General features: G+C 32.4%; 1 protein-coding gene across 1 annotated transcript in view; it reads right to left on the reverse strand.

The window, feature by feature from the left end:
• LOC128996542 (receptor-type tyrosine-protein phosphatase kappa-like) overlaps window positions 1–18,064 on the reverse strand; it is a 46,681-nt gene extending 28,617 nt beyond the window's left edge. Inside the window, exons 1-2 of the mRNA XM_054421932.1 lie at window positions 18,019–18,064; window positions 10,604–10,716 (exon numbers count right to left, since the gene is read on the reverse strand). Coding sequence (XP_054277907.1) covers window positions 10,604–10,716; window positions 18,019–18,064 — 159 coding nt within the window. The remainder of the gene's footprint in view (window positions 1–10,603; window positions 10,717–18,018) is intronic.
• Between the last annotated feature and the right edge of the window lie 2,853 nt (window positions 18,065–20,917).

Consider the following 20,917-nt stretch of genomic DNA (forward strand, 5'->3'; position numbering starts at 1 on the left):
CGTCACGACATGCATCAACGTTACTTGTGATAATGTCACTCATGCCTTATACAGTTAGTTACCTCTTGTAATAATGCCACTCATACATTGTACAGCTACCTCTTGTGGTAATGTCACTCATGCCTAACCTAACCTAACCTAACAAACCACGATATCATTAATGTCAGGTGAACCTTGTACCTCCGTCACGACATGCATCAATGTTACTTGTGATAATGTCACTCATGCCTAGTTAGTTACCTCTTGTAATAGTGTCACTCATACATTATACTGCTACCTCTTGTGGTAATGTCACTTATGCCTAACCTATAGTGATTTGTCACTCATGCCTTATACAGTTAGTTACCTCTTGTAATAATGCCACTCATACATTATACAGCTACCTCTTGTGGTAATGTCACTTATGCCTAACCTATAGTGATTTGTCACTCATGCCTTATACAGTCAGTTCCCTCTTGTAATAATACCCCTCATACATAATACAGCTACCTCGTGTGGTAATGTCACTTATGCCTAACCTATAGTGATTTGTCACTCATGCCTTATACAGTTACCTCGTCATAGTCCATCTGCAGTTATAGAATTTAAAAATATTTTATTTACTACTCTAACATTCTAGATAAAAAGCCAACTAAATTATTTAAAGGAAAAGAGTGGGGAATTGAAATGGTGTTGAAAACGGGGGTACAACTAACTAGAAACGATAGTTTGAAGAGGTAAATGTAAGTATTCACAGAATGCATAAGATAATTTGAATAAATAATACCATGCCAAAATACGAGACTAAAATTATGAAGAGGGGTTTAATATGTGTTTGCTCTAAAGATTTTAGGTTTAACAAACTTTATTTTACCATTAGGGACTTTTATGGACCCAATATTAAAATAAGTTTAATTTGTATGAAAATGCACATTATAAATTTTGTATCTAGAAAAACTGAAAAAAGAAAAATGTTATCCTGAATACTGCTCATATTGTTTTAAACCTCCGATTCTGACTGTAATTATAAATAAAGAGGGATTGATTCCTATGTCATCGTTTAATCCACAATTAGCCACTAATGATGGTGAAAATTATGATGAAAGTGTAAATGTCCAAACTCGTCAAATAATATTGGTCTAATCAATGTGTGTAAATGTTTCATTACAAAAATCCAGAAATATTTTAGCTTGGCTACACACACAGACGGAAAACAGGATGAAATGTCGTGTGCGTGTCGCAATAATTAAGAGTTACGAAGTTAATTGTAGCTTTCATACATAATTTCTTCATTGTTCGTGTGAAGGTTAATATATATAGCGTATATAAATCTTCATTTTCTGTACGCTTTATAATTCTAATGTTACATAAACTAGATAACTTTAAAATCGATTCAGTGTTAAATAAAATAGTTGTATTGTTTTTAATAAACAATTGCCTTTTCGATGTAAAGAAATGCCAACACTTACAGTTTAGTTGATATAGCTATAAAAAAACTGAATCCCAAAACTAAAATGTTAAGGCCACAAATTAAAAATGAATTTTACATCGGTAAAAGTAGAATTTATTATCTAACACGCACGTAAAAGAGGTAATCCTGGATTGATTATTGATAATTGATTATTACTTAACATACTTATATTGCTTAGTGATTTGAGGTAATAATGATCTACCTGGTTGTAACAGTTTGGAAGTTTAACCATAAAACACAGGGACAATGCTGACCCATTTATTAACCAGTCCAGAACAGGTTACACTTAAGTACTTGTTTTAATCTTATAAACGACTGTTCGATATAGTTGCAATGGACTTAGCGAGAACCAATTTAAACTTTGCCAATTTCTTCGTAAATAAGGCAAAGCTGTTTTCTTCAACAAGGTTTAGTGTTACTTGACCATTGCTAGCAAGGGATTTATGTTAAGCAATGCGGCAAGAACTTGAAATTACTGATGTAAGTTTTAGTAAGTATTTTGAAAATTTATTTATGACAGTATTTGGTTGAGAATAAGATACAACATACCCCCAGCAAACATGCTGACCAACTGAATTTATTTTTGCCAGAACTGATTTCAAATAATATATTCCCTTAACAATGTCGGATATATTCCCATTTAAATAACATAAGGTTAAGTGTGTTGCTACAAGAAATGTCATAAAAGTTGTTTTTATTTAAATGTAATAGCTTGGTAAAAATCAAGTAAACTAACATTAACAAATATGCATTAACGCCCCTGTCCGTATATATGGTTTAGAACCTGTCTGACCTATAAACACATAAATAATACTAGTGGCTGGGTAATAATGTGTCCATATGTCTCTATCAGAAACTGTTATGTGCTTCCATTAATAGGCTTATGTCAATCAAGTCCTCAAATTGGATGTGGAGGATTAAAATTACAAATGAGCTGAAAATGGACAGTTAGGTGATTAAGGTTTATGTTACTTTTAAAATAAATATTAATTTACAAATCTGCAACCACTCATTTACTGTTATTTTTTATGAACACTGGGAGATTTATAGTTTTACCATTTCATTGCCGATGTAATCTTTCAGAAACTAATACAAATACAACAAACAGTTGACCTAATTTTAACTTAAAAACACAAAAAGAAGTTTTTACTTTCTCCAAAATACATAATATATGAACAATAACCCCTGAATAGTACCCCTGAATCACCCCTGAACCCAAAAAGAGGGTTTTGAAGTGATGTCTGTGTATGTGTGAGTGTCTGTTTGTATGTGTGGATACAGAGCTACTGACCACAACGTTGGTCCGATTTTTATGAAGTTTTGTATGTTATTACAATTCATGGTACCTCCAGCGTTTTTGGAAACATTTTCGAAATTTAGATTTTTTCTTGGTGGTCTTTCATTAAAACACATTATGGAGAAATCGGATTTTCAAAAATACTACCCAAACTACTTTGATAAAAATTTAGTATTTTTTAGTCCTTTTAAGTCTAAACAATCTGGTGCAACCACCATTGCTGAAAAAATACGGTTCAAAAGTTATTGCAACTTATGTTATGTGATTTTCCCCATAAAATATTATTGTTTCTCCTACCCCTTAACCATGGAAAGGGTTGTTAGCTAGTTAATGGGAGAAAGTAAGTTTGGGATTGCTGATACCATTAATTTATCTAGCAAACCGAAATTATATTATTCCGTTCCCACCACACCTCCCATTGACACGTCAAGCCAACGTGGGCAATCGTATTGACAGTTAGTTTGTGGTTAACCACACCTGATGCGACATTTAACATCTCAGTCACCCTAGTTGGCATTTGGTTTGCGTAAAACCTAACAGAGAAAGGATTTAATAACTAATGTTGTGTTTTATTTTGTTTAGCAAACAATTCAGTCCATCTCTATATTTATAGATTTAGTAAGATATGTGTAAATAAATTATTTATCAGTATGAGGTTTGGTTTAAGCTAAAGGAGGTATCGTCAAAAATAAACACAATTTACTTCATTTTGAAGTCTTTTAGGTAGAATTACACAGACATTGTATTGAATGATTAGGTTTAATGATGATCAATCGTATAACAACACAATTGGTGTGACCAGTATGTAGGATAACGTTAGGTAGAATTCTACAGACATTGTATTGAATGATTAGGTTTAATGGTGATCAATCGTAGAACTACACAGTTGATGTGGCTAGTATGTAGGATAACATTAGGTAGAATTACTCATACATTGGATTGAATGATTAGGTATAATGATGATTGATCGTAGTACAGTATTACACACTTGTGTACTACAGTCTAGTATGTGGGATAACGTTAGGTAGAATTACACAGACATTGCATTGCATAATTACGGTAGGTTTAATGGTGATCAATCGAAGAACTACACAGTTGGTGTAGCTAGTACGTGGGATAACGTTAGGTAGAATTACACAGACATTGTATTGAATGATTAGGTATAATGATGATTAAACGTAGAACTAGATAGACATCGTGTTGAAGGGGTTATTGTTAGATAAAGGGTTGCCAAACATTAGATGTACAAGCCCGGACTGTCAATAATAACATTGTTATAGCGAGTTTAGCCAATAGAACGACCTTTGTACATAGCAGTAGCCCATTGTGTTGGGGAACTAGCAATCATAAACATAGTCCAATAATTAATCATGTTTAATCCTAACAGAGCATGAGCAATTCTCTAAAATTAGTGACGAAGAAGAGTTAGACTTTGTTGTACAGCATTGTGGAACAATAATATCTTGATTAAATCAACTGTTGTAATACTGTTAATTTTCAGTATGGTTTTTGTTCCATCCAATGCCGATTAAACTTTGCTTTGATTTAGTAATTTTTTTATTGTAGAACAAATGATTTTAACATTCCATTCACATTAAAATACTAACAATAACTCTGTAACCTACGCTATTACGCTACGGCTATTGATTATCCAAGTTATTCAAAGTTAAATGCAGTTCGGTGTCTCTTAGGTTTTCTTGAGGAGAAGTAAATTAGATTGCTTGCTTATATGTTTACATTATCTATCAATCGGAGACTATCCAGATAGATAGATTACAAATAGATAGATAGATGATTTGTTTACGGATATATCGTAATGAAAGATTGCCAACCTCTTTAATGGTGGAGTTGTGATAATTTAATCATATGTTTTTTTGGGTTAGAGTTTTTTTAACGCCTAATATATCTTCAAATGTTCACCTGACTGAAAATTAGTTTAGTAGTTTTCAATACCTCTCCGGTTAAACCATAGCAGTTTTCAATACCTCTCCGGTTAGACCAATGGCTAAGAGACCAATGGATATAGGGCTCGCTTTTAATTGTCAAGATCACTCGTCTGATTCAAAACCTAGATCGCAGCTTGTCATTGTGTAATCTGAACTATAATTAATATTATTTCGTAATTTTATTATGTTCTTGAACGATAGGCACAAACCCAAACGCAAAATTGATTTCACATTACTTCATGCAAGACCTAGGGGTTGCGGTACTTAGGTAAAATCCATTGGTGATTTGGAAAAAAAAAATTGGTGATTTGGTAGTATTTGAACCCGGGACCTCAGGGACCGAAGTTCCGCACTCTAACCACTAGACCAGTTCGCTCACTCATATTTGGCCATTCGATGCTAGATACCTACTTTATAGTATCAATGACGTTATTAAACAATGACATGGCCAGGATTTGAACCCATCCCTGCCCTTACAAATAATGGCACAATATACAATAAATACCCCCCGCCCCAGCAAAGCCACGGACTAAATGAATTAAAATTTGTCTGATTGGATTTTGACACAAATATTTCCATACACAAGTCATATTTTTATTCCCCATTACTTAAAATAAATTAGATTTAACTGGTACTTAGATTAGCTGCTGAGAGAAAGGTAAAAAGTGTTTTTGACTAAATGTTAATAGTATAGTATAGAATAATAAAATTGCCAAATAAAAAAATCATTCTTATCATTGATTTTTTTTTTATTTGGCAATTTATGTGTTCCATTTATTTGTTGTTTGGCAAATTATAGACCATGAGCCACCAATATGAAACCCTCCCCCCCCGTGGGAATTTATGACTTATACTTTTTTTTGTTGGTATTACCTACCAGATTAATAATTCAGTTGTTTGCCTCTTTTAAATTACAGCGTATTCCGGAAAATAAAGAAAAACTTTTAAATTTAAAAACTGTTTTATTTAAATTACATAAGGATAGCCTGCGTTAATTACTGGTGAAATATTTTTTTATTGACTTCTTCAGTATGTATTCAAAGGCTTCAATTGAAAATAAAAAAAGTTAATAAAATACCCCCGCTGCAGCAAACCTGCAGGCAATGCGGATTTCAAATTGGCCTGAATTGATTTTCAATTAAATCTATTTAAATAACATTAGATTTAACGAGTACCTCTAGGAAAGAGATTTTAAGAGATTCTATTTAAATTAAATAAATTTTATTGAGAAATTGTTTACGTAAATTTTACTGGAATGTAAGGTTCTAGTAAAATTAACGTATAAAACTTCGTTTTCCTCGTATCAAAATCGGAATTGCGACAGTAATTTTCCTTTTAAATTTCTTTAAAATAATGTGCTGATTGATATGGGTTGTCTTTACAAACATTTAAGTTACTCTTAGCAACCCTGTTTGTAGGTGGGGGGTGAATTTCAAAATATCACCAAAAAGAACCTTACATTACCCTAGAAACGTGTATTGAAGCTTGTTTGAATTTATGCATATTTGTGCAGAGACCATTCATTATTTAGCAGGTTAACCCGTTGTTCCTTATTTTTACCATTAGCTAGGATTTTTTTCCAATCCCGTGGGATCTTGATTTTTGACCTCTCATTAAAAACGTGTCTCCAAATCCCCTTCTCCCTTTCAATGTTTTTAATAGATACACCTAAATAGGTATCCGTAATAAAGTATATCCTTCTGAATTTCGGAAAACGGCTGAAGGCAATCTGTGCTAGTTCACCAGAGGTTTCTGGAATATTAGTAAGAACCTAAAAGTAAGCCATACCGTCAATTACATACATACATTCTTCAATCTTGGAAGGTTCGTCTACTATATACCCTTGTTCTCCAAAGCATGGAGCAGTTTGGCCTTTTCTGTTTTTGTTGGGCATCCATCGGTATTGGCTAATGCCCATGGTCCTGGATCTAATGGGTATGTCATCAGCTGCTCAAGGTTAATATCACATTCCTGAGACAGCAGTAAAACTCCAGAAAAATATTTCTTTTAGCTCATATCTCAACTAATCTGTTTGCATGCAGCTTTCCCTAGATTATCTACATTGAGTAAATTGTCTTCCACCGATTCGGGTACAGGTCTTCCAGCTGATAAACAGACCATCTAGGAATTCTGATCACGGTTTTCAACTTAAAGCAGAATAATGCATTGTTCAAAAGCATCAAGTACAGTACTTGCAAAATACTTTGCTCACTTCATTCATTTTATTTGCTTGCATGTCACTGTGAGAACAATCTGATGACTTCGCCATAATTGCATTTTCAAATTCTAACTAGGCCCGTCCTACGTCAGGAATCAACTAATCAAATCAAATCAAACTAAAAAATCTATACTAAAGGACCCATGCTGCGCTGCAGCGTTAAAAAAATATCATATCTGAGAAATAATCAAATTGATTATTTTTGATTGTGTAATACAGTATCTTAAACTTAACTGATTCAAACGATCAATAGCTCAAATTAAAGCCTATAATTGACTGATTATTTTGAGTCTAAAACATATAAAAAAAAACGTAAACAGTACTGGAGCTATTGATATTCAATCATAGAAAAACCTTATAATTTTTTTTATGTTGGATGTTCACCTTGCGTTTGCTTGAAAACCGTCCGATTTGAATAACTAATATCTTAAATGCAAGCCGGTATTTCACTGAAGGTTCTTAGACCAAAATATATAGGGTTATATAATTACAAATGGTAAAATACTGCACAATTTAAATTGAAATACGAATTAAAAAATATATCAAACCTATGTTTTTCGGTTGAGTAATAAAGTAGATAAATATACGATGATGCTTGATGTGAAATATATGTGTGCATACTACCAATTTAAGACCTCAATCATGAAGATCGGACGTGTAGAAGAGCCAAAGAAACTCGGAAAAGAAAAAAAAACAAATTTAACTCCCTTTAGAAATACATGGGGGGTAAATTTAATTTACGTATAAGCCGAGTGGGACTGTCGATAAATATATACTGATGCTTGATGTGAAATCTGTCCGTGCATACCTTCAATTTGAGACCTCAATAATGAAAATCGGGTGGGTAGAAGCGCCAAACTAACTCGGAAAAGAAAAACCAAATTTAACTCCCATAAGAAATACATGGGAAAAAAGGTTGTTTACGTATAAGCCAAGTGGGACTGTAGGCAACTATATGCCGATGCTTGATGTGAAATCTGTGCGTTAATACCTTCAATTTGAGACCTCAATCATGAAAATCGGTCAGGTTGTAGAGCCAAACGAACTCGCTAAAGAAAAACCATTTTTTTAAATATATATATTCATGATATTTTCGTGTTTTCCGGAACATGCTGTAATTTACAAGTGGCAAACACCTAAAACCTTAAAGTACATGTCAATACAAACCAAAAAATGTATATGTCGAAAATTCCCACCGGGGGGGGGAGGGGGGGTAAACGCCAGCATCCGCTCTATTACATCTAAAAGCTACAGGACAGTAATAGGGCTGCCTTTGGTATTTAACGTCAAGATGACTTATCCGAACAGCTGGAGGATTGATCCGAACAGCTAGATGATTAATCCAAACGACCATCTGATCCCAGGCGACTACATTAATTGGTAATGAAACTGCGATGACACTGGGTGGACGCTGTCCTTCCACACCCCTCTTCTGACAACAAACTGTCATCATGATTGATGTGTCTGGAATATCGCTTTCAGAATGATTGCGAAAATTAATCCTCAATTTACTAAGCTCAGCGTGGAGCAAATTATTTTAACGTAGCTTGTTTATAATTCATTTCAAATACGTGAATGTACGGGGCTAATTACTTTGAATACTTTTTTATGACCTTCACATGCTAGTACGCTCGGTTCCTCACACAGGGCTTACACATTACTTAATTATCAGTTAGCACAAAATAAATGCGTATTCCAAAATAAAGTTTTCACTGCTTAAATTGCGCTCTTAAATTAAACCTGAGTATTTAAACTTTGGATGAAATTTCTGATTTACGAACTCATGAGCTTTGACTGAAAAACAACTGATTATCATCTAATAGCTTGCCGCAACACTATCTAGTGATTATTTTGAGCAGAGCAAGCAAAGCTCTCAATGCTCTTTCCCACACTTTAAAGTTTAATTTTTTCACACGAGGTGCCAATATAGAATCGTACATGGTTTAGTATAACATTGCTTCCAATTTATTATGCCTTAACTTTGTGGGATGTACTCATCTGCATATACAACCGAATTTGCAACACATATTTTAAACGTTCGTTGACTATGTATGTTTTAGTAGCGTAGGACTTGAAGACATTCTTTTCGTAACTTGCCATCGTAAAGATTTAATTTGTGGTTGTATTTCTCAAAGTTATTGTATTAATTTGCTGATTACATTCAATATTACAAACAGACAACTACTGTATATAGCACAGCTGTTTTATGCAAGAGATCTTTCTTTAAGCATTTTAAATATCGAAATTTCTGCAGAGCTAACGAAGTGGTTAGGGTGATAATTGCTTGCCTTATTACCGTTAAATGATCTCGTCAGCGACTCACTCTCACAGTTTAACGCTCAGTAATTTCACGTAAAATTAAGAGTATTTAAAAAAAATTCTTTTGTAGAAATCAAATTACATATACTGTTTAAAAATTACATCTATCAAATGAAAATGGCTTTAAGGCCGTTCGTGTTAAAATATGAAAAAGACCTGATTGTGTTTGTTAAAAAAAACGAGAAAAAGAGAGTTGGTTTAAAACAGTAAACTTTAAAAATACTATATTTGGTAAATAGGACATGCAAGTGTTGTATTGCACCATAAAGGGATTGTACTGATCATTTAAACCATAAGCAGTTCATACCGGTCTATTATTAATGATGTTTTGCACAAATTTATTTACAAATCCTAGTAAATAATGTGTAAATTTGTTGTTTTTTTTTACAAATAACTACATTTTGTGCAACATTTAATAAATCTTACTTCACACAAAATTTTGCCTTGTTTTGAGTCCCTGGTCTACTGTTCCTATCTAGGCTTTTCTCAAACCAATTGTGCATAAAAAATTACCATCATTTATTTTTTTTTTATCTCAAGTTTTTACAATTCATTAAACGCAAAATATGTCTAAATACATAACCATTCCAGAACTTAATAATCAAAACTATTTCTAAGTCACTTGGAAAACAATGAATGCAGAAAATGAAAACATAGCACTTCTTGTCTCCCTGAAGACACAAACCGTGACAAAATATATAGGAGGAAACACAAAAAAAAAACCCTGCAAGAACAAAGGCTACAAACAAGGTGACAAAAAACTCTATTTTCTGGTTCTTGCCACTGGAAAAATAAATAAAATGAATGCAATTTCTGATTAGAGCAAGAACAAGGGTAGAAAACATTGAATTTACTCTATCCCTTTCAGACCCAGCACACTCATTTGTGTAGGTAAATTTTTAAGTCCTGACAACCTAATTAACACGGTTGTGTAGGTTAGATGTTTATTTGTTTTTTTTTAAGATTCTGGATCTTTCTGTTGCTCAGACCTGTACGCATCGATTGTGTAGGTTATGGAGATCAGCTGGGAATTTTTGTTTTGCAGTCTGCCTTCATGTCTTATGGTAAAGCTGATTGTTTTGTTGCAATGTCACGGTAAGATAGGAGACAGAGGCTACTGTTAAGGTTAATGACTGTTTTATTTATATTTTTAAACGTATATAATGCTAATTATTGCTGAAATTGAAATGGTTAATATGGTATTATGAAGGTTTCGTCTTTAAAACAAACCTAATCAATAATTTTAGTAGTTAAAATCTAGATTAAAAACCAAGATTTATTCAAAATTTGTTCAGGCCTTAAAGCGGTCGAGATGACTAGGACTCCCGGGTCTGAAAGGGTTAAATTAGATTTATATTCTTTGAAGAACCTACCTGGAACTCGACCTTGTACAGCACTGGGAACTTCCGTCTCTGGTCGCAATGTTTGACGAAGTTCTTGATCTCCACGGGCTTGCTGGGTATGGTCGACATGACTCCATTGTTTTCTGGAACAAAACTTCATATAATAAGTCACTGAAGGTGGTGAGTCAGAGTAGAAAGTAGGCAGGAATATAAGGTAGAAGTTCGGAACTTCTACCTTCTATTCCTGCCTACTTTCTACTCTGACTCGAAGTTCGGTAGAAGTAGAAGAAATGTATTGCAAACTTGGCTTTTAATTAGTCGTAATGGAACCACACCTTAAATAGCATCATCTCACCGTCAGCACAAAGACCTTAGACAGTAAATTCAATTTCAAAATAATAAAGAAGTTTTCATTAACTTTTTAAATGTTGATAAAAGAAAATTTACTGTAGTTTTGCTGGGTACAACAATGCATTACTGTTATTACGTCACAATACCTTTATACTATTGTTTTCGTTATATTGGTACTATAATTTATTTTCTGTGACGTATTAAACATTTATCCATTTTATATATTAAAAACATTTGCAAGCCTTATGCTAGGTAGTCTGACCATACTACTGGACCGATTTAAACGAGGATTGTATCAAAGGAAAGGTTATCGGTCCTGTATATGCAGGTTTTATTTACATTTTGAAAATATTTATGTTAACTGGGTCAAAAATGAATATTAAGCTTTTCTTGTGGAGATTTAACATGGGGCCAAATTTTTAAGCTTACGACAGCCCCCCTGACCATAATACTGTACCGATTTACACGCGGGTTGTACCAAAAGAAAGGTTATCGGTCCTGGATGTGCAGGATTTATTTGTATTTTGAGAATATTTATGTTAATTGGGTCAAAAATGGAAATTAAACTTTTCTTATGGAGATTTAACATGGGGCCAAAATTTTAAGCTTACGACAGCCCCCCTGACCATAATACTGTACCGATTTACACGCAGGTTGTACCAAAAGAATGGTTACCGGTCCTGTATGTGCAGGTTTTATTTATATTTGGAAAATATTTACCACGGGGTGAGCTCTAGTAATATATTTGCGAGTATCAATGTAATATTGTAAAAAATTGTGAAACCATTCAAAGAAAAAAAATTAAAAGATTATTATAAAAATTTAATGTTGATGCTGTTTTCATTATTTGGAAATGTTATCCTAGGCAAAAACAGTGTGGATATTTGAAAGTCAATCAAATGTAAAGCAGAGCTGATGCCCAAAACTCCAACTAATTCATTTATGTCCTCAATAAATAAATACCTCTAACCCCACAACGTATTAACCCCTCTCCCAATTCACCATAGTATAACTAAAACTATATTTACCCACCTATTAATCAATAAGCTATTTATTTCTCCTCTAAGTGAATTTTTCCTGAGAATGACAACTGTATACTGCTTTCTGCAGAGCGTTTAACCAAGTTTGCGTTGAGGTACGTTGCCTTTGAAGTCGCTTATTATCATTGCACCGGTTGATCGTGATCATAGACATAGACAGTGTCGACCCATCGAACGTCTCTTTGATCAATGATCAATAATTATTAGAGATGAATCAAACTACGAGCCGCAACTACAGATCGTGTTGGTGTCTGAGACACAGCTCGACGGATATTTAGATTAAATCGTTATGGAGTGAATTAAATGAAAATTTCATAACCTTTTGTGCTCAAGCATAATTACAGTTTGTATTTATAACGACCGTACACGACAAAAATCACCTAATAACAATTTTAGTAAAATTCTAAAGCATTCCTAAAGCAAGATCGGATTTAGTTATACGAATTTGTATAACATTGTGATGGATTGTATTGCAAACTATGCCAATCTGTTCTTTCTCGAAGACAATTACGGTCTAAATCGAGTTCCCTTATACACAAAGAGTCCAGAAGTGTAAAAGTGGACGACTAGAGTGTTAAGTAAACGGTCCAAAGCAAAGATCTGGAATTACAAAAAATACGTCCCCAATTCTATAGAAACTTTGGATGTGAACTGAAGTAGAAGGCATAAAGTGGCGTATAATAAGTATTTGTGTATAGCATGGCTTAACGCAACTACTTTTTCGAGGTTGAAATAAGGGAAGAGGTTGGTTTTTTTATCTTTTTGGCTACATTAATTAAAAAGTATTTACACATTTATTTGGTTACATAAAAAATTGTAAAATATTATAAAAACGTAAAGAAGTACATCTTTGTTGAACCAACAAGAAAAGTAAACGATATCGTTTAATCTTAGTTCTTTACCGCATCGTTTGAAAGTAGAAATGTTGCTCCCAGTTTTTATGAGTTTTTTGAACGACCTTAACATATAAGAATATAATTAATATCTTGATTACTTATGAATTTTCATTTTTTGTTCGTTGTTGTTGCTGTGTTAGTACATAATGTAAACTGGTTTAGGGGGTTTTCATCTAACTTTTGTTGGCATGTAACCCAAATGCTCGTCTTTATTTTTAAATTACCACTTTATTATTATTTTTTCGTAGGTACTTGCAATAAATAAAGGTTTCCCATATTCCAATAAAAAGATCTAATAATGAACTATAGTTTATCCTCTGGTTATGTAACAAAACGAAAAAAATATTTTATATATTGCAGTCCAAAAATAAGATATTGTACATATTAGATTCTGTAAAAATTTGTATTTTATACGAAATAAAAGGAATTTTGATTTGATTTGACAGCAAAGCGTGAATTGTATAAGTAACCCTCAAATAATAGAAACAAAGTTTTATTCTGTACTAGCGCTCAGTGTCACCAAAATGAACTAGACATGATAAACAAGATTCAAATTTTACTATAGGATGACTACATGTGTTGGTTACGATAAAATATATCAATGTACCATTTGCACTCCTAATATAAAATGTATGTCATTATTTGCTCGCTGATACAACAGTAATATAATTGGTTTGCACATTGACATGGTAGGTGCTGACGCAATTTACACGATCAGTTTAACAATTACTATTCAACGTTCAATTATCAATGTACAAATGGGCAATCGTGAATTTAACCTCTAGCGGACAGGTATATTGTTTATAGTACTCAAAACATTGCGTGTTCCTGTTACATGTTTGCAGTTGAAAAAAATTCAATGGGTAAATACTAAATATACAGGGTGACCGTAAAAGATGATGACATAATTTACGTAGTAATTCCTCGGGTATATCATCCAGTTTGCATAAAAATTTTACTTATTTTGACCCACAGGACACTACGTTAAAATTATGTCCCCACCTCTTTTGAACACCTTGCAGGTCAACCTTTTTGAAAATATAGTATACTGTATAAGCACTCTATAAAATATAGGTTAGATAAGTTGGCAAATATTATATACGAAATTATTTAATAAAAACAAACTAAATAGGCATATGATTAATGGTTCAGAATCAATAGATATTGAGCTATACACTCTGTAGTACAAACTGTAACTCTTATAATTCATTAGCCATGTTTAAGCATGTACAGTGGTAGTATTGAACCCGACATATTGTGACTAAAATACACAAAATAAATATTTGTCGACATTTATAAAAATAGTTACTTACAGCACCAGTTGGGTACCCACCTGCAATTTAAAAAATATTCAGTGCAAACGGAATAAACACTAAGAATCCAAACATATAAATGAAAAGAAATATTATTTAGAGCAAAAAAATATATACGAATCACAAAAAAATATATTTGAATAGTAAAAATAGATACAAAACTGTAAGATGTTATCACAAAAAGATTAAGAACAAACAAAAGTGGTTTACTAAACCCAAGTGGGTTATAAATCTAAATATTTATTTTTTAAATTACGATGTCAAATGTAAAAAGGACATCAGATTCGTCTGGACAGATTATTTAAAACAAAGAAGCAGTAAAATTATTCGTTGGAAATTTTATCATTTCTCTTTTCGACGGAAGTTGGGTAAATTGATACTTTCAACTGCATCTGGTATTTATAATTTCGAACAAAAATGTTTGGTCTTCAATTACTATTTTACTCAGATGTTTAAATAGTAAGCAGACATAAGTCAATGTCATATTATATAGCGAATTCCAAAATTAGATTCAACAGAGTAGAGTAAATAGTACTTTAATAGAATATTAGTACACCATTCGCGAAACAAATTCAAGGTCCTGATGTTGCAATGTAGACCTCAATGTCCAAAGTCAATGATGACAGGATGAAGGATCTTTTGTATTATTGAATAAAAGCTAACTGAAATATTAAACATAGCTACTTAACTAAAGTAGTTTTTTCCTTCATTCCGTATTTTATTACACATTTTCCAACTGCTAGAGAAATGTGGTTGAGAATTCCTATAAAATAAAAGATAAAATAGAGTAAAAGATGATCATTCATATAACCCTTAAAATTTGATTTAGTAACGAAAATAAACTATAGTGCACTCAAAGATAAGTGTGCAATTGATATGGATGACAAAACTGCAAACTTCACCTTTCTTTGTACTAGTTCTTGCAAGAACATTCAGTGATAACTAGAGTTTCGTTTACGTTATGGCAAAAACTGCATCATCCATTAGCTAACTTATCCATTAGTTTGTAATTGACAAAAACAAAATGGCGGTTCAGTTAAACACAAGATACGTCACAATACAAACACTATACAGTACAAGATATCACAAGAAAACCCCATTATGTTAGGAACTGAGACATCTTGTACCGTTATTGATATTGTTTTGTTTTGATATCCCAGTAGACTTCGTGACTTGGGAGCAATATAATTTGATATTATATACGCTAATTAATGTATTTGTCTTAATTTGAAATACTTATTTAACTTTTAATAGGTAAGATGTAGAATATGTTTTATGTAACTATAAGCTTGAGGACTTCATGTCAATAAAAATGTGAGTTGGGAAAAATCTTGGTTACAATGTGGAAAAACATTAGTCAGTTAAGTTAAAAAAATCGTGTAAAATTGTTACAGAAATTCTGGTTTCCTAAATTACTGTATTTCTTAAGTAATCCGAAAAAGGGGGAAATTATCACATGTAAGAATGTTATCGAAGGCAAAAGGGTGAAATAAGATATATCAATATATCCTTTAGATATATTATAATCCATTCCCAAATACTGTTTTAGGCTGTTAAAAAAAAAATTATAATCTCTTTTACACGACATTATTTTTTTGTGATACCTGAATCAGTTTTTAAGTTTTATACATACGAAAAATACGATGATAGATTTAAGGGGTTTTCCCCAAAAGGTCAAGTAAAGAAAAAAATATGAATTAAAAATTAAAACGTTCAATGCTTAAACATTGTGCATTTCAGGTATTTTAAATCGAACTTTTCATCATTAACAATTTTATATCCTGTTTGGACCTTTATGTTTTCTCATGAACATCCTTGTCTGGCGTTAAAACAATAATTAAGGTGACTTCATCTTTAGGAAATGCACAGTACTTAGTTTTACATCTACAACATTTGCAAAAGTTTATTTCCGAAAACTCCAGCTTGGGTAAAGTATGTGAAGAAACAAATTGAACGGCAAATACAAACAGCAAAATCACTGCTTCAACTTTGTATTTACGTACTTTCTGTCGTGTCTGTACAAATATGAGAAACATTCTTTCTGCCTTGTTAATTCTGTTAGATAAAAAATGTTACGTTAAAAATGTATAAAACCTTTATAACCAACTAATTTGAATGTAGTTCTATATAAAATTACAATTATGTTTCTGAAACTCTGTTTGCAGATTGCATAGTTGTTTTAAGCTAGAATTTTATTTACATGTCTATGTTTGCAAATTTTGAAGAAGTTATTTAACAGAATATACAACTAAAGTAATAATATTACAAAACTGATCAATTCTAATGTCACCACAATCAAGGTAAATGACCAATAAAGACTAAAGATAAATTACGACAAAAGTTAACAAAAAATGTAGATTTACTCAACCCTATATGAAGGTTATTTTGGTTTCGTATATATTTGTGCAACTATAAAAACTAATTTTTAAAGTATTTTGTTTTCACACAATATTTTTGGATATCTGGTCAACCTACATGTTTCGTGGCGACTGCCAAATCTTCAGGTCTATGCTGGCATTGACTATGGATGCTGGTCTACGATTCGTCATAAGAGATAAAATTTAACACTAACCACACGTTGATCCAAATTTAATAGAATTAATTTACATTAATGAGATCAATGTAGCAGTGCACGCGTGTGGCTGGGCAGGCGGTGACTAGTTGAGATATTGTAAGGCAAAACAATACTTACATTAATATTAATCTATTTTAAAAGAAGAACAGTGAATTTTTCATTATTAACCATGTAAATACAGGCGTCTTATATGCTAGAAATATTTTGAACTAAGTCCAAAGAGTAAGCGAAGCCAACGCAATTTCCTGTTCAAACTTTATAGCTGGTTATAAAAGGCACGGAGAAGTACCTCAGCTCTCTGTGTAATAAAACAGTGTCATACGTTCCAGGTTAATTTTCTGCCATCGAAAACCACTCAAAACACACGAGACAAACACTAATAAACACTATTTCGGGCTATAGAGCGCTGTAAACCAATGTTGACTGGCTGTTACCACACGGTCCCCGACTTTGTGTATATTACGTTCTATACTTGGTGCACTGATGACGCCATGACACGTTTAAATCGGCTGTAGATTTCTGACGTAAATATATTTATCTACGGCCGTTTTTTTAAAATAGCCTTTTCAGTACAGTTCTTAGAATTGAAAAGTATCTCATAACAGCATTGTTTACTTTCATAACAGCATAGTTTTACTCATAACAACACGGGTAACGGACCAATGAGGTTCGAGGATTGAGAGAGGAAAAGTAAAATTTTAATGATTCGAAATTCAACTAATCAGCTGTTCAGGCCAATTTAATTTTTGATTGGTGCAATTAGTGTTTGATACAATGTTTCGTTGCATCACCGTCAGTGGCAATGAGAGGTTATAAACGAAAACATGACCTCTCTTAGAAGTTATGAGTAGTGATTTTTAGTAATTAAAACATTGTCGTAGGTAAACTAGAGTACGCAACTCGCGTAAATAGTGCTAACGACACAAGTACAACATTTAGGTACAACATTTGTACGAGCCTTCGATATTGCATAGTTCGACATAAGTTGGCATACTGCACAGGGAAATATATTTTAATGAAAATGGAAAGCATTTAGTTAGGTCAATTTGATCCTTATTGGTTGGTTTAGTAGATTAAGAGTACGCCTAGTAGCATTGAGGTACACGGGTTAAAATCTTGCCAACCACTTGTTTTAAAATGTTGTTTTCAATTGCGTTAGTGAGTTTGTCTCAGTTTGTAGTGTCAAGGACTTCGGGCCCAAGGTAGCGATGTCGTGGGTTTTAGTCACTGCCACTACTTTTTATCAAAACAGTCCAACCTTTTACTGTACCGGCTAACCCCTTGCTTTGCTGGATACGTTCCACGCTCAGGTACATAGCCTATGTAGAGACGGGCAAATGCTTCTAAAGAGGCCGCCAACCTCTTTAAAAAGTATATGTATACATAAATATACTATAGGCTCCTATATTAAGAAAATAAGAAGGTATAGGTTTACCAGGTGAAGAGATGTTTTTCTGGTTCATATGACTCAGTATTGAGAAATCTTTAAATTAAATAAAATGAAAACAACAAACGTTAATTGTACAAACTAATATTACCATTATGTTGAAGTAAAGTTTGTGTAGGCTACATGTGGATAATTTCACGAATATAACATTATGCAACAAATATAGCTTATGAGAATAACAAGTATTTGTTACCATTTATTATTATCTATAGTAATTTAATGTCAATGGTAAATGGTGGATTGGTGAATGGTACATTGTAAATATTTTTTATAAATGTTATATATTTTATAAAAATGTCTGCAACGATTACTTGGTTAGTTAGGAACTTGTTATAATAACAAGTATTTTTACCACAACACTAAACCGGTAGCCTAGCTGACAAATGGAAGAAAAATCTATAAAAAGTTTTTTTTATTCATAAACAAGATTCTTCATAAACTAATTTTCTCTCAAGACCAGATCAAGATTGAGAATGCAAATGTCTGCTACGACAAAGTTTCTGCTAATTTGCAAACGACTTAACTTGTTGGTTAACTGTGTCACTGTAATAATTAATATTACAATGTTTATGCAGTGTAAAGTTAAACTTGCCATTTATACATGTCTTAGTTAATAAGCCAGCTTTGACTACAGTAAATCTTCCATTTCACTAAACTTCGTTTTAATATTACATTTATTAAATGTAGGTAATACTTCGGGACGGATTAAAAACCTTTTGTAATAGTTATTTTTACTGTTTGACATACTTAATTTACTTAACATTTGACTTAGCAGTAGGTAATGTATAGCTTATATTGGCATAATAATGCAATACTAAATTTTAAGGTACAAAATGCATGATAATTTTTAAATTTCAATAAAAAATTATTAGTCTATACTGTATGTTGGGCTTTTGTGCCTAAAAATTTAGCATTACATTACAGTAGATTTAAAATTAAAGTTTTAATGGTAATATTGACTTTTGGGTAGTAAAGTAGATATTTAATCTGTATAAAGCAGATGAGGCCAATATTTTATTCAAATAGAACACATTTGAACGCGGCCCAACTAATATAAAATGTTTTGTGAAATAGGAAATAAATAAATAAATTCATTTATTCATTATTCATTTATTCCATACTGTGCTACCACAAAAATTCTTTATATTTTTGATGAAAAAAATGTAATTTAAATTTTATAATTAAATTAATTTAAACATGTGGTGTTTTTTGGACTCTAGGCAAATACAAAAGGAAATTCGTCCAGGGTCTAGGTCCAACCAAGTGACAGTAATAGTTTTTTTCCTATGAGGGACTTTTTCGAACGAAATCGCCCTTTACTATATTTTATTTCTAAACCAGTTTCAGAATTGCATAAAGGATTAAACAGCACCCCGAACGTTTAGCGAGTAATTGCCTATTGCTGCTTACGTTGGGTTTAAGCGACGATAAAACCACAGTTTCCGCTACACTAACGTAAAAGTTAACAACTTCTTTTATACGTTTGTGGGCAGTAGACGGAAAAACTATTAGAAGTTTTATAGCTAATGACATAAAGGGTAATGAAATAAAACATGCACTGAATAAACTGTACCAGCAATATGGCACATATTTCTCCCATTAGCTTGTCAATAACCCCTATCGCTTATCACGGGTAAGCCGTAGGAGTAAGATATTTTATCACAAAAATCACAAAATTTCAATACCTTTTGAACCGCAAACATTTACAGCAATTGGGGCTATACCATTTTGTTTAGAGTTATAAGGCCTATAACGTAATAAATTGAAATCAAAATTATTACAGTAAGCCGTTCTTTTTAATTTTTTTTTATATATTTTTTTTTAAATTCAAACTTGTCCGTTATTTAATGTGTTTTAATGGGAAAATAACATGACTTGAAATACATTTTGACCGTAATCTTTACAGCAATGTGGGTTCAGCCAATTTTTAAATAAAAATAAGCATTACATACTTAATTTTTATCAAAATCCTAAGGACCGTTTTTGTGCAAATCCACACACAGACATCACTTCGAAGCCCACTTTTATGTGGTCTGGGTGACCGGAAAAGCATATATCCACCCAAAACTCAACCTTACAAATTTTACGAAAATAATACTTCCTTCATATTGGTGGGGGAGAAAGTAAAGTCTAATGAGACAAGAACAGGAACCTCTATAAAAACGTAGAGCCATGTTTATGTGTTGGAATAGAAGTTGTCAGAAATTTTTACTTTTACTTAAACATATTTGTTGAAGGTTGTATATAGGATATAAATCATTTTTTTAGTTTCTCATTAAGAGATTTAGAGTTAGAGATAATATTTAATCTGATATGTAACCATACATCTTAAGATGTGCTGATCCGAAGGGTGACGTCAATATCACGTACCTCTAAGCCGTCGGTGAATGGCGAGATTTGAACACATAACACCAAAACAGAAACATTATTAATTACTAAACCAACAAAAAACCACTCATTATGTTTTATTTTATGTTTGTATAAACTATTACTTCATCGCTGTGAATGCAGCTTGTCCCCTATTTTTTTCAACAAGCTCGCAAACATAACTTTTGGGAGTTGCATTGATTTGGTAGGCTCAATAATTAGTTAGCTTTGTAAAACTATTAATAGGTAAAGGCTGTAAATATTAAAAGGTTTCCGTAGTCTGTGACAGCAGTGAAAATAAACGAATCAGTAAAAGTCAAACGACAATGTAAGTTTAAAAATTAATAAAGAGTTA

This window comes from Macrosteles quadrilineatus, unplaced genomic scaffold (genome assembly GCF_028750875.1).
Source record: "Macrosteles quadrilineatus isolate MER2022 unplaced genomic scaffold, UCM_ALF_1.0 Scaffold_6__1_contigs__length_79288215, whole genome shotgun sequence".
Classification (NCBI taxonomy): Eukaryota; Metazoa; Arthropoda; class Insecta; order Hemiptera; family Cicadellidae; genus Macrosteles; species Macrosteles quadrilineatus.